At 44.1% G+C, this 23,032-nt stretch overlaps 1 protein-coding gene across 4 annotated transcripts in view; it reads left to right on the top strand.

Annotated features, from left to right (window-relative positions):
- UBE3B (ubiquitin protein ligase E3B) overlaps nucleotides 1-23,032 on the top strand; it is a 52,724-nt gene that overhangs the window by 356 nt on the left and 29,336 nt on the right. For 3 of the 4 annotated variants that reach the window (XM_081286283.1, XM_081286284.1, XM_081286286.1), the window contains exons 2-14: nucleotides 2,660-2,755; nucleotides 4,025-4,206; nucleotides 4,354-4,474; nucleotides 5,650-5,709; nucleotides 6,117-6,221; nucleotides 7,511-7,607; nucleotides 9,096-9,181; nucleotides 10,403-10,485; nucleotides 13,724-13,829; nucleotides 14,113-14,233; nucleotides 15,166-15,343; nucleotides 16,899-17,062; nucleotides 18,162-18,329. In XM_081286283.1, coding sequence (XP_081142409.1) covers nucleotides 4,046-4,206; nucleotides 4,354-4,474; nucleotides 5,650-5,709; nucleotides 6,117-6,221; nucleotides 7,511-7,607; nucleotides 9,096-9,181; nucleotides 10,403-10,485; nucleotides 13,724-13,829; nucleotides 14,113-14,233; nucleotides 15,166-15,343; nucleotides 16,899-17,062; nucleotides 18,162-18,329 — 1,450 coding nt within the window. In that variant the 5' untranslated portion in view covers nucleotides 2,660-2,755; nucleotides 4,025-4,045. Of the gene's footprint in view, nucleotides 1-2,018; nucleotides 2,108-2,659; nucleotides 2,756-4,024; nucleotides 4,207-4,353; nucleotides 4,475-5,649; nucleotides 5,710-6,116; nucleotides 6,222-7,510; nucleotides 7,608-9,095; nucleotides 9,182-10,402; nucleotides 10,486-13,723; nucleotides 13,830-14,112; nucleotides 14,234-15,165; nucleotides 15,344-16,898; nucleotides 17,063-18,161; nucleotides 18,330-23,032 lie in introns of all 4 variants that reach the window. The other variant, XM_081286285.1, reaches the window with a different exon arrangement.

Here is a 23,032-nt window from a genome sequence, read left to right on the forward strand (position 1 = left end):
GTTTATAAAGATAGTAATTATTGGCGAAAAGTGTGATTGCTGATATTAAGGGAACGTGCTGGGCCTCAGGGGTCGGTCACCTAAACTGGAGTTCGAACCCGATTCGCTTGTGGTGTGACTTTGTATGAGTCCACTCACCTCGGTGACCCTCATTTTCCTTCTCTGTCAAACGTAGTAATTGTTTCACAAGAATGTTTTATATTACCTTTTAGTATCCTGCTTGACACTCAGCTCTGAATAAAGAGAAACCTTTTTATAATTGGACTCTAGTTTAGCCCCATGGGCAGCTCTCATTCTCAACCTCTCTTTACTTTGTTTTTTGTGTAAATGGGGAGGCCTGGATCTTGTCTACTTACCAATAACTATTGCTTTGAGGTTCAAATAAAGGATCCCAGAGGCTCTGGCAGGTCATGTCCCCTCTGTACATTTTCTCCCCCCCCACACACACACACAGGAAGGTTGGATTGATAATAGCATCCCACCTAGGCTATTAGTTTAGGCAATAGGCTGTAGCTTTCAGTAAATAATACCCAGTATTATTAATAGTTTCTCCAAGTTTTGTTGACTGTTCTTGGATTTAAGAAATTATAGTATTGAGGCAGGCATGGTGGCACCTGCCTGTAATCCCAGCAACTGAGGAGTCTGACCCAGAAAGATGGCAAGTTTGAGGCCAATCTAAGCAACTTAGTGAGACCCTAACTCAAAATTTAAAAGACCAGGGAATGTAGTTAAGTAGTAAAGTGCCCCTGAATTCAATCCCCAGTTTTAAAAAGAAAAAAAAAATAAGATTATGGAGACCTAATAAGAAGCAGCTGTTGAAGATACAGGGTTGATAAATATCTGTATATTTAGTGTAGTGTCTTCCCTTAACAAATGGTCATTAAACTTGGCAGCCCAGCTATTTCCACCATTCAGGAAAAAAATCACTCAGCAGTTGGCACTTATAGTACTTCAACTTGGGAATGATACTTTCTGGACTGTCATGTGCTTTTGTAGTACTCCATGAAGTTGACCTCATCCAGGAAACACTAATTTTGAGCAGGTCTCGTGGAAATATAGAGGTAATGCAGAATCAGAACCCTATTGGTATTAAAACCGTGATACTGCCATTTACTAATGATCTAAGCTGGACTTTCCTGTAATTGCTGTCTTTTAGATGAGATACTTAGAAAGGACTGGTACATGGGCTGGGGTTATTGCTCAGCAGTAAAGCGTTTGCCTAGCGCATGTGAGGCCCTGGGTTTGATCCTCAGCACCACATAAAAATAAATAAATAAATAAAGGTACTATGTCCAACTACAACAAAAAAATAAATTTAAAAAAAGAAGAAAGGACTTGATACATAGAGGACACTTAACTTTGCTTTTTGAATGATCTTGGTTATCTATAACTTCCTTTTTTCTTATATTTTTCCCCTCTATTATTTTTGTTTCCTTAACTGGATTATAAGCTTCATGACAATACAGTAAAACTCATATGCTGTTTTGAGATACCCCTTGAAAATATTTTCTTATTTATTCTAATCACGTTGCATACATCTTTTTAAATTATTATCTGTGGCATTTGTCAAAATAAGTACCTAATACTTGATTGTTTTCTTTGACTAATAAGCTATAGTACACACCATGCAAATGGAAGAGGAATACAGGAAAGAGTGAGGAAAATTGTAATAGACTGTTACACAGCATAAACAGAAACGAACTAGTGACATTGCTGAGAGGATAATCTCAAGGAAGGGATTTAATCTTGGGAGACCTTCCCCCAGAGAAGTGAAAGTTCTGAGAAAGTCTGATAGATACTTAAGCACAATTTGCATGCAAATTTTTGTTTGTCCACTGTGAAGAGACGCCCTCTCCTGATCCCTGTGTCTCCCCTGTTAATAAAGAACATGTTATGGGGAGAACACACCATTATGCTCATGGCTTTGACCTGCTTTCTTTTTCCTATCAAGGATGAACCCAGGGTTGTTTAACTGCTGAGTCACATCCCCAACCTTTTTTTTTTTTTTTTGAGACAAGGTCTCACTAAGTTGCTTAGGGCCTCATTAAATTACCGAGGCTGGCCTTGAACTTGAAATCCTCCACTTCCCAAACTGCTGTGATAACAGGTGAGCACCACCCCCAGTCTAAGCAATTTTTTTCACTTCTGTGGCATAAATTTATATATTGTTCAGAAATGTCAACGTTCAATAGCTTTTAGGGAGGCAGGACTGAATCTAGGGGTACTTTGCCACGGAGCTACATCCCCAGTCCTTTTACATTTTTTATTTTGAAACAGTGTCTTGCTAAGTCACTAAGGCTGGCCTGGAACCTATGCTTCTCCTGCCTCAGTTTCCCAAGTCACAGGCATCATAGGCATGCTCTAACATGCCCAGCTTCAGTGACTTGTTAACATTCCATCACCTCTCTCTGTTATTTTTGCTTAACATCACAGAGCATGGAAAACTTTGATTCAACAACTTCTTTGAGATTGTTTTCAATCTATTTCCTACAAATTGTGAGGACTGGGGAAAGAGTCTAACATTTGGATGAGACAGAAGTATTTCTTTTTTAAACCAGTGGGCACTGTATTTTACTCAGTGAGGAAGATATATGATGCCACACCTATGAAATTTGACTCTAACCCTGTATTTTTTTTGTTGTTGTTGTTTATCTTTCAGAAAATAGCAAGCTCCTCTGAAGCATCCTTGGCTGTGTGTCCTTCGGGAGATCACTAATGGTTACCTAGCATTTCTGCTACACAGGCGGGTCCTCAGGTGAGCTCTCCAGATTGGTGGGAAGAGTGAGTGACGCAGAAGACAGTAGGTGCTGTTGATTGTTTAGCAGAGTGGTTGGGCAGGCTTTGTTCATCGTTTCAGGAGTTGCTGGTGATAGACCCACATGCTAGCAGAGCCCTGAAGTTGTTTGACAAGTGTGAATCAGTGTTGAAAGGGGGCTTCAGAAGTCCCTGGATATGTTCTCGAGACAGGGACCTAGCCTGAACTTTTTATTCTGGATGATATTTCTTCACGGGTACTGCTTTGAGCGAAACTGGTAAAGAGATGGTTTTCCAAAAGTCTGGGTTTCTGAGTCATTCGTTTCTTATTAGTTTATGCATTTCTTATCTTAGTTTAGGTAGAATGACAAGAGTTGTCAAGCTGTAAAGATGCCACCTCAGTATGGGAGGCTCCATGGGTCCCTGCTGTGTGCTTTTGACTGCTAGCCAAAGCCACCCATTGGGGGATGAACAGTCATGGTCAGATGATAGTTATCATATATACTTTAAAGCCTCTGTCCAGGAAAGCACCTGTCAGTGGACAGGAGAAATTCTGCTCAAAGTCTTCATTGGTTCTTGGCAGTATGAGAACAGTAAGGACCACAGAATAAGTGACACATGATGTCAGATGTGTTCAATTTAGTGGACTATCATGCATTCTGAAGTCATGTACAATGCCTTTCACTTTTTTAATGTTAAAATGTCCCTTTCTTTAAAAATGAAACTTCTTTGTGCTGGGACCACATAGGCACCAGGAATCATTTGTTTAGTGAATAGGTAACTAAAATAACAGTGACTATAATCATATTTGATTTTTCCCTTAAGTCTTGGCAAAATAGGAGTTTACTGCTTGTTGTTGGCTTCCCAAACATGATGGATTGCTCTAGAAAATTCAAATATCTGGAAACATTCAACTTAAAGGCTCCCTGGTGTGAATTGGACCTTTATGGATGGGATTGTTTACTTGTTAAACTTATACAGAGCCTGCCTGTACTGTATGCCAGGCACTGAGCTCTTTCTCTGAAGAAAATTAATACAGAATATAACACCCTTGGTCTTGGTGAGTTGTATGAAATGAAATGATATGAAGTTGAAACTTGTGCCAGGAGAGGTATGAACCCCTTGGAAGGTGTTAGAGGATCCCAAGTATCTCTCTCCTGCTGCCCAGGTCCTTGCCCACCCTTTGCACTTGAGCCCTTTCTGTTCGAGCCCTTTCTTGTGTGTGTGTCTTTCACACAGTCTACCACACCTTCTTGCTATTTCCTTGCAGGGTTTGTGCAAGTTTGCAAACATGTTCACTGTCTCTCAGACCTCGAGAGCGTGGTTCATTGATAGAGCCCGTCAGGCACGAGAAGAAAGGCTGGTGCAGAAAGAGCGAGAGCGAGCCGCTGTGGAGATTCAGGCCCATGTCCGAAGTTTCCTCTGTCGGAATCGACTGCACAAAGACATCAGGTGGGGTTCAGAAACTTCCCCGCATATTTCTCTCACTCCCAACCAACAGGAAATAGATAAGTTTTCTCTTATGGGTCTTGAGGAGCCTTCCAGATGCTGTGAATTTTAACATGCCTTTTTTTTTTTTTTAAATCCTTCCCTCCGTAGGAGAGAGATTGATGAGTTTTTTAAAGCAGATGACTCTGGGTCCAGTAAAAGAAGCGCACTTGGTATTTTCAAGATTGCCAGGAAACTGCTGTTCTTGTTCAAAATGAGAGAGGATAATGAGGTAAATATTAATAACAAACATACATAGTGTTCCCCACATGCCAGGACTTTTTGTAAGTATTTTATAAACGTCAACTCATTCTTACAGCAGCTCTGTGAAGTGCTTATTTTTGCCCACTTTGTTTTCTTGGGACCTATTTTGTAGGGATTATGAACAGTGCTTCTGGGACCTTTTTTTCATTGGCTGTCCCAAGCACAGGTTGGACTCAAATGCATTTAGGAGCCAGGATATGAGTGATGGCTGCTCTACGTGGGACAAAACATAGTCTGAAATACAAATCATAATAAGCAGTGACTGACAGGCTGCTCTAGCGAGGACATCCAAGAGAGCATTGCTACCAGGCGCCCACTAGTGGTTGACCCATACTCTGATTTTTTTTTTTTTAAGAGATGCTGGAGATATGGGTCATTATGCTTAATGCTTACTTTGTAAAACTTCGTAGCTAATTTGAAATTTTTTAAACATCCCACAAACCAAACAAAACACACCACTTGGTGCCTTGGGATTGGAATGATCAGCTGGAAAATATAATCCCAGTAAAGCAGTAGTGACAGTGGAGACAGTACTAAGGATACCACTGGGGCCCTAGAAGGAAACAATACAGTCAGTGTCTACTCTTGAGGTGCTCTCAGCCCAGCAGGAGAGAGAGGGTGCATAGGCAGCGAACTCCTGTCTCATGGATGAGGACAGACTAGCCTGTGGAGAGGGAGTCCCCATCTTACAGAGGAGGAACTCTGAGGTCATGCCGTTCTTAAGGACGGGTCTGGTGTAAGCGTTTTCTGGTTTCCACTTTTCTCCCTTTTGCATATCAGGGATGGTACAACAAGGCAGATGTCCGTGTCCACGGTGCTCCCCTAACGTCCAATTGGCAGGCCCAAATTAGGAGGAAGCCGCTAGTCTGCATGACTCCAAGCCCAGTTTTCCAGATGGATTTTGTTTTTCAAAAGAAGCTTCATTCTGGATTTTTATGTCAAAGACACCAACCTTTAAGCACATCTGTAGAGCTCAGCCAGCCGCTGGGCCACTCATTAAGAGCCTGTCTTTTGCCTTTCCGATCCTCAGTTTCCACATCTGTAAGAAGCTGCACAAGCCAGGTGCCCACCAAATGTGTGCTCCCCTCTGTTCCTCACTTTTTGTAGTTGTGGGACTTTATAAGCTCATTTCTGCCTCTGCAGAGACTCGAGAAGTTGTGCCGTTGTATCCTGAGCAGCATGGATCTTGAGAATGAACCTAAGGTATGTGGGTTGGGGGCTAGAAAATCTCCGTAAACTCCTGGGGGCTAGCTCATTTGGCTCTGAAAATTCCTGTTGAATGTTTGGGCTTTTGTTTGCACATGCAAATAAGAAATAGATCGGAAAACACTGATAAAGTGCAAATGATTCCTTTGTCCTTGTTGTCCAAGAAGCTATGTTCTGCTCTTGCATCTTACTCAGGATAGTGAATTCCCTTCCTAAGCTATTTTATCTTTGAGTTTGGTATAAAAATAAGTCCTACATGCTGCTTATTTTTCCGTTCTTCTCCATTGTCCTATCTGGCACTAGACCTAGCTCATAGACCCAGTTCTAGTTGTTACGCCATATGTAGAATGACTGCTGTAACTGCCCGTGACATCCTTTTTTTTTTTTTTTCCCCCTGCTTGTAGGTGTGGTATGTATCCCTCGCTCTTTCCAAGGATCTCACTCTCCTATGGATTAAACAAATCAAGGACATTCTGTGGTATTGCTGTGAGTTTCTTGAGCAGCTCAAGGTAAAACACAGACACACACACACAAACTAAAACTCAATCTGTCATTCTTCCCTGCAGCATTTAGTGTGTACTCTCTAGCTCCCATCATTTCCTCATTGGTTATAGCTTTGAAGATCTATCAGAGTCTAGCAAGGAAGTTTTAGTTGAACCATTGTCCTGGGAGAGACATGTAATCATTTTGAGCCCTTCTTGGGTATGATATGTTGGACACTGACTCATTATTGCCTCAGTCTTGATGCCGGGGAATCCTGTCATCTTTCCCATCCTTTTGATACTGTGACTATTTTGTGGTCTGTCATTGTACTAGTTGGGCCTCCTGTTAAAAGTAATAGAAGCCCAACATGAGTGCAGCGGGCAATCCAATAGGCTAAGCAAGGAAAAGGATGTTTGGTTATAGTCTATTTAAAAATAGCAAGCCAGCAGCAAGCCACCTGCATCTTGTCAGGTGAGGCATTAGGACGTGGAGCAGAGGTCTTCAGCCTCTGGTCCTTGGGGTCCTGGGTTTCCACTGAAGTGCCTCAGGGCTAAGCAGATGGACTATCCCCTGCCTCCACTGGAGCAGGCAGACCTTCCTACTGCTGTCTGTGTCTGTGTCCCACAGCAGCTTTCTCTTTGAAATGAAACCCTTCTACTTTGAAAACGTAACTTTATGTGCAAAAGCAGATGCTGGGAGAAAAGCCACTGGATCTGGAGCCAGAAGTTCTGTGATTTAGTCCTAACTCGGCTGCTGAATTCCCATGTGACCCTGAACACACCCTGCCCTGCCCAGTGAACTATCATTGTAACAACAACAGTACATAGAATTATCTGTGTGCCAGGCACTGTTCTTGGAGTGTTGTGTGCATTAATACATTTATCCTCATAACAACTCTCTGAGGAAAATAAATATTACTATCTCTAGTCATAGATAAGGAAACCAAGACAGAGAGGTTAAGGAATGCCCGGGGTCCCACAGCCAGTGAGCCATGGACCAGGGCAGAGCCTGTTAGGCCTGGTTCAGTGTCTGCTGTTTGCTGAGTGTTCAAACACACAGGCAGAGATTCCCTTAGGACAAGCCATGCCTCGTCGCCTTGTTGCCCAAAGGCAACTCTCAGTTCCCAGGAGTATTTGATACTGTGGTCAAGCAGTAGTGTGCCGAAGACTACGGTGGTCCTGCTCCAAGAGAAAAGAACAGCTATGAAATTCTGATTCCTTCCTGTCTGAGGGCACCTAGGGAAGCTGTGACATGGATGCTCTGCCGTTCGGGGCTGGAGGCCCCGTGTCAGTCTTGCCCCTTTTGTTGTTTCCAGCCTGAAATCTTACAAGACTCCAGACTCATCACACTGTACCTCACGATGCTTGTCACCTTCACAGACACTTCAACATGGAAAATCCTCCGGGGAAAAGGTCTGTAGAACTTATTTTCAAATTTTTCCCAGTTGTCATTTCCATAGTGAGTGCAGAGCACCTTTTCTCCTTCATAAGAAGCATTTTTGCCACCACAAGCCCCAAAAGACCTTGGTAGGAATGCCCCTGACAGTGTGTTAGTAGTGTGTGTCACACTCTTCTCCTGTCTGAATTTATTTTTAGAGACATTGTACCTCTGATCTCATTTTTTGTAACTTCCCCAGTGCTTCAGCCTGCAAAGGATGGTAGTCACGTGAACCTTATCATTTCATTTTGGAAAATCGTTAGCAAATAATTGTGTTTTGCCCATGAAACCTGCTTTGTAAAGCTGCCCCCTTCCCTGAAAACTGCTCCCTAAGTGCTTCATATATTCATGTCATCTGTCCACTCAGCAAGTAACCTGCTATGTGCCAGACACCATGCTAGGCACTGGCCATGTAGTGATAAGCAAAACAGAAACGATCACTGCCCTCTGGGGACTTCAGGTGCTCGTGCTGAGTCTGGTGATGAAACATACTGAATAGAAGTCACTCATGTACAGTTTACTCTCCGTATCTCATATTCCATATTGTGGACTCACCCAAACTTGGGTCAGAAATACTAGAAAAAATTCCATCTGCACTGAGCACATACAGACTTCTTTTCTTGTCATTATTCCTTAGTAATGCATTATAACAACTATTTACGTAGGACTGACATTGTATTAGGTCTTGTAAGTAATCTACAGGTGATTTAAAGTATACAGGAGCAAGTGTGTAGGTTATATGTGAGTGCTGTGCCATTTTATGTAAGGGATTTGGGCACCCACAAATTTTCATGTCGGAAGGGGGTCTTGGAACCAATCCCCCATAAATACCAGGAGATAACCGTATGTAAAATGACAATAAATATGGGGATGAAAGAGGGGATGAAAGTGTTCAGAGGGATTGGGAAGGGTTCCACCTGGGACCCTGGGGCTCAGATTCTCCTAAGGGAGTGATGTCTGAGCTTAGAGCTGGGGAGAGGTGGAGTTCCGGTGGAGAGGGGTAGAAACTAGAAACAGAAGACTGCAAAAACCCCAGGTAAGCAAGGAGAACCTATTTTAGGAACATTCTGGACTCTGGGAGGAGTCTAAAAATTGTTGAGTTCTGAACTTGTCCAGGAAGCTTGTGTCCCAGTGGGCACAGGAGGCACCCAGGGAAAGTATAAAGTGCCACGCCATGGGACACAGTTGGAGAAGGTGTGACAGGAGCTCAGCAATGTGCCTTCTCACTAAGGGAAGGGAAGAAAAGGACCAGCTCCCAAGAGGTAGAACTTGAGTCATGCCTTCCAGGAGAGAGAGAATTCCAGATAGTGCCTTCCTGTGCTCTGGTTCAGACCCAAGGGAATGGGGCAGCAAGCCAGAGAGTACTGTGTTTCCTCATGGCCTTGGGACTAGGGCATAAATTTTCTGTCCCACATAAACAGGTCACAATATGCAAGAAACTTTTTTATTTTTTCTTCATTTAGGTGAGAACCTTCGACCAGCCATGAACCATATCTGTGCAAATATAATGGGACATCTCAACCAGCATGGGTTTTACTCTGTGCTGCAGGTGTGTGGCCCCCTCCCTAATATGTGAGCTCCCACCCTCCAATCCTGACCTGGGATTTTTACATTGGTTTCGGCACGTCTTACGCCCTCCTCACAGAAATACTTTTTTCAGGAAGAGCTAATGCCCAGTGTCCTCTGTATCTTCCACCTACTATGGGTCACCTGTGGTTTAAGTTTAGGGAGGACAGTGACCTAGGATCTTTTTAATGCTCTATATTTTTGGCTGCAGAGAAAATCAATTCTCTTGAAATCTAAACTCAAGAAGGCCTCAAGGCTTCTTCCCTCAGGTTCCTGCTTTGTTGGTATCTGGAATTATATTTCTAGCTCTGTGTCCTCAAATGGCCTTCTGTCCACTCTGCACCTTATTGTGCCAATTTATACTCCCAGGAATTATCAGAAGCCCAGTTGCCATTGAGAAATACTGTGAAATTCTTGGGTCTGATAAGTGACGTTGGTTTTGCCCGCCCTACTGCCTGCCACTGCGATGGGCCATTTCCTGAGTTGGTCGCATGTTCTTATGACAACCTTGCGAGGTGGTGTACCAGCAAAAGGTGGTCTGTCAACAGTTTATCTCAGTAGAGGAGGCTTCTCCTCGACACTGTAACTCTGAACTGCTTCTAACTGCCATGGCATCTTGAAATTTAAGCCAGGTATTCTTTTTATTAACTGTAAATTTTTTTTTTTTAATGACCTGGAGTCTTGCTGTGTTGCCCAGGCTGGTCCTGACTCCTGGGCTCAAGGGCTCCTTTTGCCTCAGCCGCCCAAATAGCTGAGACCACAGGTGCATACCTCCATGCCCAACTCCCCACATTTTTATTTTTATTTTTGGTACTGAGGATTGAACCCAGAGGTAACTTACCACTGAGCCACAACCCCAGCCCTTTTTATTTTTTATTTTGAGTTGGAGTCTCACTCAGTTGCTGAGGCTAACCTTGAACTTGTGATTCTCCTGCCTCAGCCTCCGAGTCACTGGGATTACAGGTGTATGCCACTGTGCCCAGCTTAGCTATTAAAAATTTTAACTGTGTATTATTTTTTTATATTAACATTTAAAGCAGGGAGAGTAGAGAAAACAACCTCCATGCCCAACACCTTTTCTCCTTCCTTTTCAGGAGACATTGCAAATCAGTGTTTTTATCAGAAGCACTCATTTTCGTTTTTTAAATATACAAACTCACATAAAGTTGGTACTGTCCCCTAACCAGTTAAATGTTCTTTTCAGGTATTGCTTACCAGAGGCCTGGCCAGACCCCGGCCTTGTCTGTCCAAGGGCACCTTAACAGCAGCCTTTTCTCTGGCACTGCGGTAAGAAGTGGGGCGAGAGGGAGGCTGCTTCTGACTGTGCCTCCTCTCGACTCTTCTCTGGTGGCGGGGTTTAAGGTGTGGCCTTGTCCACCTCGTCGGGGTTCACAGGAAGTGCTGTTCTTCCTGAGCATAATGCATGTGTGACAGCCCAGGATTTTTCTTGGACTTTAGTCTTTACCCATAAATAATTTTCTAGAGTGATCTGAGGGGAAACAAATTGTGTTCATTCTGCCAGCGGTTGAGATATGATCACTTTTGGGTTCTTAATTGTTAAAAAGAGAAAAAGCCTATGAGAGCTGGAGGAGGTCCAGCTGGGAGCAGAGGAAAAGGGCCAAGGGAGTGGTTTTAGGAGCAGAGGCTGGAAATGCTGGGATCCAGAGGAGTAGAGAGGTATGACATTTGTGTTCGCTTAACTGAATATGTCCCATTATCCTACATAAGGGACACCTATAAAAATCAATAAAAATTTTATGGGACACCTATAAATGGATCAGCATAAGTTTTTGTAGGTGTGTCACAATAAAAGACAATGGGACATAATGGGTTAATTGGTTTGTCGATGTGAAATACATAAGAAACAAAAGATTTCCTTGTTGAGATTACACCTGCTGTGTCATTGATGGGTCCAAAATATTCCTAAACTGTTGAGGGGTTACTGACTTAGGGAGAGGTCCATCAGCTTGGGAAGAGCCATGGCCCTCAGGTTCCTGCTAACCCCTGCCCACCTTTCTGCAGAAAGCTCTGAGGAGTCCTGTGGTTGTCACCAGGAGTCCTGATCCTATTTAACCTGATGTTAGTCCAGGCATATCTGCACTGAATGTCCCTGCCTCTTGTTTGGATGCAGAGCATGTCAAACTCCCAGGGAGCACCACTTTGGGAAATGATGGTATACAGCATGTGCTGGCATATGTTTTCTGTAGACAGGTAGTAAATATGTCCCACTCTGTGGGCCACATGGCCTGTCATGACCACACTGCCATCGTAGTTCCCAGTGTGGCTAGTCAACGCGGTCATAACTGATCCTTTTACCACATTTCTTCTCCGTTAAGCTGTAACAGAATATCCCTGCCTCACACAGTGTTCACATTCTTATAGTCTAAGAACAATATGCACACCTTGAATAAATGGGAGCCTTTCCAGAGCCTGAGCCCCGCCAGGTGCACTGCCACGGGCCTGCCGGCTCTGGCTTCTGCTTCTCCTGCGGGTCTGCCCAGCTCCTGGAATAAAGTGGACTTTATGGCTGACCTCGTTTTCACCCTGCAGTCCTTCAGGTGTCCTCCTGCACCTTGCCCTGGTCTCCCTGGTCTTGGCAGGTTGAGTGACTTGGAGCATAGCTTTCTGTAGGTGGAGTCTTGGGTTTCTGCATGAGCCCCAGAGAAGGCACTGTCCCTTCTGGCCCTGTCATGGTGCTTCCTGTCCCTGTGGATTCCTCTCCTGGATATTTCACACACTGGAACCCCACAGTGGGCAGTCTTTTGTTACTAGCTTTTTTCACGTTGCATAATGTGTCCAAGGCTCGTCCTGTGCTGTAGCATGAGTCCACACGTCCTTCCTGTTTATGGCCAAATAATCTGTTGTATGGGCTGTACCACGTTGAGTTGTTTGTGCTTTTGCACTGTTATGAATTTTGCTGCTGTGAACATTTCCATACAAGTTCTTGTGCACACGTGAGCTTTCATTTCTCTTGACAGTATTTCTAGAGTAGAATGGCGGGTTCATGGAACGACTGCCAAACTACTTTCCAGAGTGGCTGCGGCAGCGTGTACAGGTTCAGCTTCGCCATGTGCTCACCACACTGTCGTCATCTGTCTTTTTGAGGATGGCTATCCTAGTGGGGTTGCAGCAAAACCTCACTTTAATATGGTTGCAGTTCCCTGATGGGTAATATGTTGACCGCCTTTTTGGGTGATTATTAACCACTTGTATATCTTCTCTAAAGAAATGTCCCTCTAGGGGCTGGAGTTGTAGCTCAGCGATAGAGCTCTTGCCTCATACGTGTGAGGCACTGGGTTCGATTCCCAGCACCATATATATAAATAAGCAAATAAAATAAAGGCCCATCAACAACTAAAATATATTAAAAAAAAAAAAAGAAATGTCCCTCTAGATTCTTTGTCCATTTTTAAAAGGGTTGTTTGTTTTTATTGCTGAGTTGTGTGAGCTCCCATCAGGTACATGATATACAAATATTTCCTCGCACTCTGTGTAGGAGGAAATATTGGGAAGAGCCGCGGCCCTCAGGTTCCTGCTAACCCCAGCCCACCTTCCTGCTGAAAGCTCTGAGGAGTTCTGTGGTTGTTGCCAGGAGGTTTTTGCTTTCTTGATAGTGTCTTTTGAATCCCAAAACTTTTATCTGTGTTTTTCCTGTTGTCTCTGTTTTGCGTGTCATACTAAGAAGTCATTGTATCACCTTAGACTTCTGTGCTTTCTACTGAGAATTTTATAATTTTAGCTATAAAATTTAGGTCATTTAGATCATTGAAACTTGTGATCTGCTTTTAATTCATTTTTGGATATGTTGTGAGAAAGAAGTCATGATCTTATTTTAGCATTTATCTTTTTCTGATTATGGAGGTAATAAATGTTTATGGCTGAAAACCTAGGTAACACAGAAAAGTGTAAGGAAGAAAAGATTTCTCATGATTCTACAACCCAGAGATGCATCATTAACATTTTTTGATCTGTCTCCTTGGAGTTTGGTCTGACTCTCTTTGGAGTTTCCCCCCAAACCAATTTTTTTGAATTAATATACCTTTTGTATTGTGCCTATATTTTTAAATGTTAATATCAGACCATATGTATTCATTTAAATAAGCTGCTTAGTTGGTGAGTTCTTGGTGTTGTCACCTAGTGGACCCCTGGGTAAGCAGTGCTTGATTGAGGAAATGGGTTACACTGGGACTCTAGAAGCCCTTTTGTGTGTCCTTCCCATCATGAGCCCCTCTTCTCCCATTTATGTTGTTTTGTATCTTGCTTTACTTTATAATTTTTGCATATGGGCATTTTCTTATGCCAGTAAAACTTTAAGGCTCCTTTTTTCATGGCTGTAAAGTGCTGCATCATGTGACTGCACCATCACTGATTTAACCATTCTTCCGGTGTGTCCCCGTTTTCACCTTTTAGTTTTCCTAGAAGCCCCGGGAAGCAGTTCTGGGGGTCGGAGGGCGTTGGCAGGCTTGCTCTTTAGCTCGGGTGTGCCCGCGTACCTGTCTCAGTAAGCCCATCTGTCTGTGTCTAGCCCTGTGATTGCTGCACAATTTTCAGACAATCTGATTCGGCCGTTCCTCATCCACATCATGTCTGTGCCTGCGCTTGTGACTCATCTCAGCACAGTGACCCCTGAGGTAAGTGGGCTCTGTGAGTTTCCCCCCAAACCAATTCTGGTTTTGCTTTTTTCCTCACAATTTAGTAAAAGGATTGCTATGTTCTCACTCCTCCTGATTTTTCTTCTAAACTAATAGCCAGCGTAGACACGCTCAGGTTAGTAGCCCAGAGAAGCAGGTTCCTCTGCTTGGTGCTTGAGGACCTGTTCTGCTGTTTGGGGAACAGTCTGCGTGTGATTAAGCTCGTGCTGTGCTGGGAAATTTCCTTGCAGTTTTCACTTTAACTGTTTGCCATTGTTTACAGCGTCTCACTGTTTTAGAATCTCATGACATGCTTCGCAAATTCATCGTATTTTTAAGAGACAGAGACCGATGCCAGGACATTTGTGAAAGTTTAGAAGGCTGCCACACACTGTGCCTGATGGGTGAGTGCCCCACAGCAGCGGGGTTTAACTGGTGCTGGCCATCAAGGGAAGCCTGGGTGTAACTTAGTAACAACTAGACATGATTACCATAAAAAGCATGTACACAAATGCAGCAGGTTAAAATATTCATGTAAAGTTAAAAATCACACGGAACATATCCCTAGCAAGCTAGGTAAGTGATCATAAGTGAACCTTGGATTTCAGCCCTGGGCTTTCCAAGGGAAAAATGAAAATATGGTGAATTGCCTCTGTGGGTCTTACCTCCAGAGAGAAGGAAGGCCGTGCTCAGGCAGGGCTTAGGGCGAGTTGTACCTCATCACCTGCTCTCCAGTGCTGTCACTGCAGATGGAGAAGGGGTTTGTGGATGGAAGCACTTGGAAACAGTGGAGATGCATGATTAGCATTGCCTGACGGGAAGAAATTTACCTAGGAAAAGTCCTTGGGGCCAAATTTTAATGGGAATATACTGTACAAGTCTTCACACAATGATAATGAGGAACTCTGCAAAACCTTGGAGAACAGCGATTTCCCCAGGACATTCAGTTACTGTCATTTCTTGGCTCTCTCTTGATTTTTAAATATTTGTATGATATTAAAGTGTACCCCTAACTAACTATCGTGTGCCTCTGTGTGCATGATGTCTGTTGTACGTCATGTAGTCTTCATAGAAAGGAGACCATGTTCTAGTCTTAGAGGTGATGAGACAAAGGAGAGGCGGTCGAGAGCCACACAGCTCACCTGTGCAGAGCCAGAATTTGAAGTCAGGCTGGCCTGTTTCTGGCCTCCACACTGCAGCCCCCGGCACTGGCAAGAGCCCTTCCCTGGAATCTTCCTGCACATGTAGCAGGGCTGCCCAAGCCACAGAGAGCAGGACTAGGAGGCACCGAAGTGCTTCTGTCCGTCCCTTCACACTTGGCCTTCTTTCCTCATAGGCAACCTCCTGCAGTTGGGCTCCCTCAGCCCCCGAGTGCTAGAGGAGGAGACGGACGGCTTTGTGAGCTTGCTCACCCAGATGCTGTGCTACTGTCAGAAGTACGTGTCCCAGAAGAAATCCAACCTGACCCACTGGCACCCTGTCCTTGGCTGGTTCTCCCAGTCTGTGGATTATGGGTAAGTCCTGGAGACATGGTGCTCCCTTCTGGCTCTCTCCATGTCACCTCCCCTCCTTCCTTCTGTCTGTCAGCTTCTGTTTTGCTTCTTACTGCAAAAATAAGATGTATTTATTGAACAAAACAGGGATACGATCATGAGAACAAAACATCCCATAATCTTACTATCCAAAGATGACCTGAACGAACATCTGTTTAGTGTTTTCCTACATCAATAGTTTTGTATAAAAATGAGATCATATGATTTTGCATTTTGTCCTTTTCATTAAAAATTTATGAATCTTATCAATAGTTTTTCTTCTTCAATATCACTTTTATTGATTTACTAGACAGCCATATTTTGGAGATGCTGAAACAAGACAAATGACTTAAAAGGATAAAATCACCTCCTTTTCAAGAGATTGGAATATGAATTTAAAAATTTTAAATTAAGAACTCAAAAGCAGGTCTGGGGTACCGGTCAGTGGTAGAACATTTTCCTAGTGTGCCCAAGGCCCTGGGTTGAATCCCCAGCACTGAAGACAAACAAACTCAAAAACCTTAGGAACACTAGAGTAGAAGACTAGAGATCAAGAAGGGAGCATCTCAAATGTGGAGAGAGTGCCTGGGCTCAGCTCTTTCCTCTCAGGTGTCCACCCCTGCGTGGTGTCCACCCCTGCATGGTGTCCATGGCAGATACTCTTGAGGCAGAAAACTGAGGTCTCAGAGAAGGGCTCCCTCTTCCTTGTGCCTGAGTGGTATTTTTGAGTCCTGACTAGTTAAAATGATCGTTGCCGAGGAACCTGCCCCAACAGCCCACCTGGGCAGCGAGGCACCTGTGCCTGGAGCCTGGAGGCTGTTCCGGGTGGGGTGTAGGCGGAGAGCCACTGGTGGCCACTGCTCTTCTCTGAGGGCCTTTGAACAACTTGCCTCACCTCAGTTTCTTCATCAGAGATGTGGGGGGATCACAGTCCGTCCATTAGGGCTGTCTTAAAGGACTGAACAAGGTGACGCATGCCTGCTGCTTGGCCTGGTGGATGCCCAGTGACTGGTGGCTGTCGCCTGCATGACGCTGTGGTAGGAGCCGTCTTAGGGTCTTGAGTGGCAGGGGCATGCCAGTAGATGCCAGGCAGGGGGTGGTGCTGGGGTGCAGCCTGAAGTGGGGACAGAAGCTCCAGAGGCAAGGGAGCACTCGGGTGTCATGTCTGCTGGATGTGAAGCCACTGGGTGCAGCCAGCCTGGAGGAAGCAGGCAGTGCAGCTACTTGAGATAGCTTTTGCCTACTGGGTGGTGGGTGTCCAAGATGACCGTGGCGTGTGGAGCCTGGGGACCTGGGGAAGCAGTAATGCTGATGGCAGCACAGGTTTGGGTGTAGTGACAGACAAGGTTCAGTGCCTTCACCACACTTGGACCTTGGTGATGGTTTATGGGATCCACTTTTTTTTTTTTTTTTTAATTTTCTGCTTTGTCAAGTCCAGGCCTGAGCTACACCTCAAGAGCATGGCCTTGAGGGGAGCTGAGCAAGCCTGTCCTGGCCAGCAGAGGCACTAATGCACTGTTCTCTTGCTCTCTCCTAGCCTCAATGAGTCAATGTATTTGATCACCAAACAGCTGCAGTTCCTGTGGGGGGTGCCTCTCATCCGCATCTTCTTCAGTGACATCCTAAGCAAGAAGCTGTTGGAGCACCAGGAGCCAGCCCCCGCCCAGCCGGCGTCCCCACAGACCGTGCTCCCAGTGAAGAGTGAGTGGCCAGGGCTCTGCTGGGCCAGAAGGCAGCCCCTGCTTCTGCGTAGGGGGATGCTCTGTGTTGGGGGTGTTCTATCTTCTCCCACAGAGGTCCTAAATCTGCTTAAGTCAGGTCCACATTTTGCAGAACAGTCCCAGGAACCCCGTACAAGTGGAAAGCAAGGGCCAGGGAGATAGAACTAGGTAACGGTGTGTAGAAGAATGTTCACAGGTACACATTCCATGAGGGCCACTTCAGTTTGGCTGTGAATCTTCTAGTAGCCAGAGAGAACGGGGTCTTGCAGTCCCTTTGAACTTTCATATTGCCAGAAGAGGGAAAGGAGCCATATCTTAGGGGACATAGAGCTGTTTTAAGGTCCTAATTATAAAATAAATCTCCCACGTGGAGCTCCTTATAAAACACCTCAACAGTACCCAACTGTAGGGTCAGAAGTGGGTACCATGGAAGGCTCTCTGCTGCCTGCTCTGATCAAAGTTAAGGAAATGACACCAACACAGAATCTACAAATAAAGTTACTTGCCCACAGCAGTTTCTCGGTACAGGGTGGCTTTTCTTCTGCCTCCCATGCACTACACATCCATGTCTTGTAGCTAGTTAGTGGGCACAGGCTCAGTAGATATAACTTCAGCAGGATGTAAATGGGAAGGCTTAACAAAGTAGAATACTGTTCAGAACCAAATGTCAGCACTTGAGGAGGTTATGCCTCACTTCCCTCCCAAGGCTCAGAAAATTCAAACTCAGCTGGCCCCCCTACCCTGCACCCTCTTCCCCTAATATAGTCCTCTGAACTTTTCCTTTTGCAACTTCTGAAATTAGGTAATACAGTCAAAGAATCCCATGGTATATTCAGAGTTGAATATATCTGGCTTAATCAGAAATTTTCTGATGTTCTGAGGAGGTATTTGGATGGTACCTAAAATCCAATCATTAATGTTTTTCTAAGTTATCCCAGAGAAATGTCTTGGCTCCAAGCACCGGCCTCACTGCCTGGCCCTGCTATACATTTGGAATTTTGTCAAAATGCTGTTCCCTTGACCAGATGAGGTTTGGCAGATGGCTGAGCTTCTGCTCACAGTGATCTTCTCCACGCCAGGTCTCCTCAAGCGTGCATTTCAGAAGTCTGCATCGGTTCGGAATATCCTCAGGCCTGTTGGGGGCAAACGCGTTGACTCTGCAGAGGTTCAGCAGGTCTGCAACATCTGTGTCCTCTACCAGACTTCACTGACCACGCTCACCCAGATCCGCCTGCAGATTCTCACAGGTTTGGAGGCCCAAGACTGCTGCTTCCATCTCGCCAATTTGCTAGACAAGTTTTCTTAGAAAAAGTTGATTTTCTTTCCTGGCTTCCTCATGCAGAAGATAGATGTTGAAGGAGGGTGTTTCTGAGTTTTTTCTTCCTAGAGATTGGTACACCGTGGTTAAATAGCTCAAGCCAGTCCTAGTCATAGTACTTCCATCTTGTTCCTGTCACCTGGCTCTTATTTTAGTTATGAAGTCTAACTTTTAAAATGTTATTTCTTTCTGAGTAGAAAACTAGAAAACGAGGGGCTGGGGATGTGGCTCAAGCTGTAGCATGCTCACCTGGTGTGCGCGGGGTGCTGGGTTTGATCCTCAGCACCACATAAAAATAAAATAAAGATGTTGTGTCCACCAAAAACTAAAAAAATATATACATATATTAAAATTTTTTTTTTCAAAGAGAGAGTGAGAGAGGAGAGAGAGAGAGAGAGAGAGAGAGAATTTTTAATATTTTTTTTTTAGTATTTGGCCGACACAACATCTTTGTTTGTATGTGGTGCTGAGGATCGAACCCGGGCCGCACGCATGCCAGGCGAGCGCGCTACCGCTTGAGCCACATCCCCAGCCCCTAAAAAATTTTTTAAAAAAACTAGAAAATATAGGGAGACAGGAAAAATACCACTCCTAATCCCACAATTCATGCCCAAGCATGTCATACATAAGTTATAAATATATTGAAACTGATATATTTTATCCTTCCTTTTCCATTAATCATTTTACAAACATTTTATCATGTCAACAACTCTTCAAAAACTTCATTTTTATTGACTGCATGATACCTCATTGCATGGGGACGCTCAACACTTTATTTTCTACCTGAGCAAGGAAGAAAGTGCTTTGTGAGCACAGAGCAGCAAGGGCTTTGAGGGGTTCGTTAGTGTACATCAGAACCACAAGTCCAGAGGGTCCTTGTGAGCCATGAAAACTGGTAACTGCAGAAGGATCAGAACTTCTCCACTGCACTGTATGACTTTTTAAAATCTTAAGTTGCTGCTGCTTTTGGCTTTCATACATTTTATTCACTCTTCAAATACTTATAGAGCACTCATATGTGCAAAGCACTGAGGATACAGAGGTGAACAAGACAGCCAAGGTCTCTGTCCCTGAGGGAATCATATTCTAGCATTGGGAGACCAGCAGTACCCAAAAGTCGACTGTATAAAATTGGCTCCATGAAAATGAGAAGGCATGATGCTGGCTTGGGCTAGGACTGGGTTTCCCTGCCTCAGTATTGTTGATATTCGGGGCTGGATGATCTTTATCGTAGGGGCTCTCGTTCATCATAGGATGCTCACCAGCCCCTGGCCCAGCAGCACCTTCCTCCCCAGTTGTGACAGCCAAACATGTCTCCAAACATGGGCAAATGCCCCCTGAGGCCGAGGTCATTGTGGTCGAGTGCTGTGGCTTAGTGGTGGTAGTGAAGATGGAAGCAGATGTGCTGAAGAGGGACCTCTGTGGGTCCTACTGGGGGACTGGACTTGATGCATGAGGACCAAAGATTCCAAAGGTGTTGCCTGTGTGGATGGTGACACCATTTGCAGAGCTGGGGAAGCATGGGACAGGGCAGCGGGGGTGAGGACTGCGGAAAGTTGGAAGTTGTGCTAGGCTGTGGCGAGTGTGAGCTGCTGGCTAGGCTTGCAGGCAAAGGTGTCCAGAGGCCTTTGAGGACAGAAGGGGGCCATCAGCGGAGGGATAGAATGAAGGCTTTCCGAAGGTTCCAGACCCTGCCTGGCCCCACAGCACCTGAGGGCTTGGGAGCATCCTGGGTGAGAGGATTTCGAGGTTAACATCCATGTCCAGCTTTTAAGATGAGCTCACAACTAAGCTCATTTTCCCAAGTGAGAAAATCCAAAACTAAGGTTTCTTGGCTAATATGAAAAGACACATTTTCAAGAATAAAAATAAACTAGTCTGAAGTGTATGGATGACATTCAGTCTATTAGCTGTACACATCTTAAATCAGATTATAGAAAGTAACATTTGTTATGTTGACCATATTGTTTTTCTATTCTACTTTATGAAGACCTTTGTTCCTCTTCCCCACATGCCCTGAGGCCCTGGAGCTCCTGACACCACTCTCTGGGCACAGCTTCCCTTTTCTGTCTCAGCTGCCCAGGATGCAGCCCTGTTGAGTCAGTGTGTGAGGCTGAGTTTTAGTCTATATCATGAGTCCCATCATAGAATGTGAGATTATTTAAAGCATTACATAGCTCATGATATATCATCTTTCATACATTAGACTCAAATTGTGTTTTGAACTCCCATTTTCACCCCAAATATAGATTGCAGAATCACATCTGTTACATATTCACATTTTTACATAATGCCATATTAGTGTCTGTTGTATTCTGCTACCTTTCCTAACCCCTACTATCCCCCCTCCCCTCCCCTCCCCTCCCATCTTCCCTCTCTATCTCCCCTGCTGTTGTTCAATTCTCTCCCTTTTTTTTCCCTCCCCCTTGCCCCTCATAGCCTCTTATAATTTTATGTATCCTTGAAGGTCTCCTACCATTTCCATATGCTTTCCCTTCTCTCTCCGTTTCTCTCCCCCCATTCGTCTTTGTTTACTGTAGTCTTTTCCACATGCTCTTCCTTCCTGTTCTGTTCTTAGTTGTTCTCTTTATATCAAAGCAGACATTTGGCATTTGTTTTTTAGGGCTTGGCTAGCTTCACTTAGCATAATCTGCTCTAATGCCATCCATTTCCCTGCAAATTCTATGATTTTGTCATTTCTTAGTGCTGCATAATATTCCATTGTGTATAGATGCCACATTTTCTTTATCCATTCATCTATTGAAGGGCATCTAGGTTGGTTCCACAGTCTAGCTATTGTGAATTGTGCCGCTATAATCATTGATGCAGCCGTATCCCTATAGTGCGCTCTTTTAAGGTCCTCAGGGAATAGTCCGAGAAGTGCAATAGCTGGGTCAAATGGTGGTTCCATTCCCAGCTTTCCCAGGAATCTCCATACTGCTTTCCAAATTGGCCTCACCATTTTGCAGCCCCACCAGCAGTGTACAAGTGTACCTTTTTCCCCACATCCCCGCCAACACTTGTTGTTGTTTGACTTCATAATGGCTGCCAATCTTACTGGAGTGAGATGGTATCTTAGGGTGGTTTTGATTTGCATTTCTCTGATTGCTAGAGATGGTGAGCATTTTTTCATGAACTTGTTGATTGATTGTATGTCCTCCTCTGAGAAGTGTCTGTTGAGGTCCTTGGCCCATTTGTTAATTGGGTTATTTGTTATCTTATTATTTAATTTTTTGAGTTCTTTGTACATTCTGGATATTAGGGCTCTATCAGAGGTGTGGGGGGTAAAGATTTGTTCCCAGGATGTAGGCTCTCTATTTACCTCTTTTATTGTTTCTCTTGCTGAGAAAAAACTTTTTAGTTTAAGTAAGTCCCATTTGTTTATTCTGGTTGTTAACTCTTGGGCTATGGGTGTCCTATTAAGGAATTTGGAGCCCGACCCCACAATTTGTAGATCGTAGCCAACTTTTTCTTCTATCAGACGCAGTGTCTCTGATTTGATATCTAGCTCCCTGATCCATTTTGAGTTAATTTTTGTGGATGGCGAGAGAAAGGGATTCAATTTCATTTTGTTGCATATGGATTTCCAATTTTCCCAGCACCATTTGTTGAAGATGCTATCCTTCCTCCATTGCATGCTTTTAGCCCCTTTATCAAATATAAGATAGTTGTAACTTTGTGGATTAGTCTCTGTGTCTTCTATTCTGTACCATTGGTCCACCCGCCTGTTTTGGTACCAGTACCATGCTGTTTTTGTTACTATTGCTTTGTAGTACAGTTTGACCTCTGGTATCGCTATACCTCCAGATTCACACTTCCTGCTTAGAATTGCTTTTGCTATTCTGGGTCTTTTGTTTTTCCATATGAATTTCATGATTGCTTTGTCTATTTCTACAAGAAATGCCGTTGGTATTTTGATTGGCATCGCATTAAACCTATAGAGAACTTTGGGTAATATCGCCATTTTGATGATGTTAGTTCTGCCTATCCATGAACAGGGTACATTTTTCCATCTTCTAAGGTCTTCTTCAATTTCTCTCTTTAGGGTTCTGTAGGTTTCATTGTATAAGCATATTTATGACCTCTACTGTTTCTCTATTTTTAACCTGCAAGGTTCCTGTGTTCTTTGGTGTGAATAACTTGGGCTACCTAAAAACTAATTATAAGCTAGGAACCTATGCAACCACTAACCTGGTCAAGGAACTTTTACTTTTTAAAGGTTTCTTTATAACAATACCCTCCTTCCCTTGCAAGTGTAAGGTCAAACCTTTAAGAATAGTAACTTGCTTGATGGTACATTTCTTTGACTCCCGTACAGTTCCTTCAGTTCACCTCTCAGTATCCTAAGTAGCATTGATGGAACCCCACACCCTCCCCAGGCTCTTGTATCCTCCCCAGATAGCCCTTTATTCAAACTAAATTACAGACAGTGCCCTGTAAAATGAGAGGCATTATAAGGGCTCCAGTGTAGGTGACTGCATTTCTGAGGAACACACCATATATTCAGGGACATGTAGAATTTTAGATCCAGACTTTCTAAGTCACTAGCTGCGTTATTGGAATTAAAATATACTAGTGATGTAGGCCTTGGAAAGCAGGCTTAGAACGTCCTCTGCTTCACCTTTTGCTTCC

This window comes from Spermophilus citellus (genome assembly GCF_964194105.1).
Source record: "Spermophilus citellus genome assembly, chromosome: 3".
NCBI classification, from domain to species: Eukaryota; Metazoa; Chordata; class Mammalia; order Rodentia; family Sciuridae; genus Spermophilus; species Spermophilus citellus.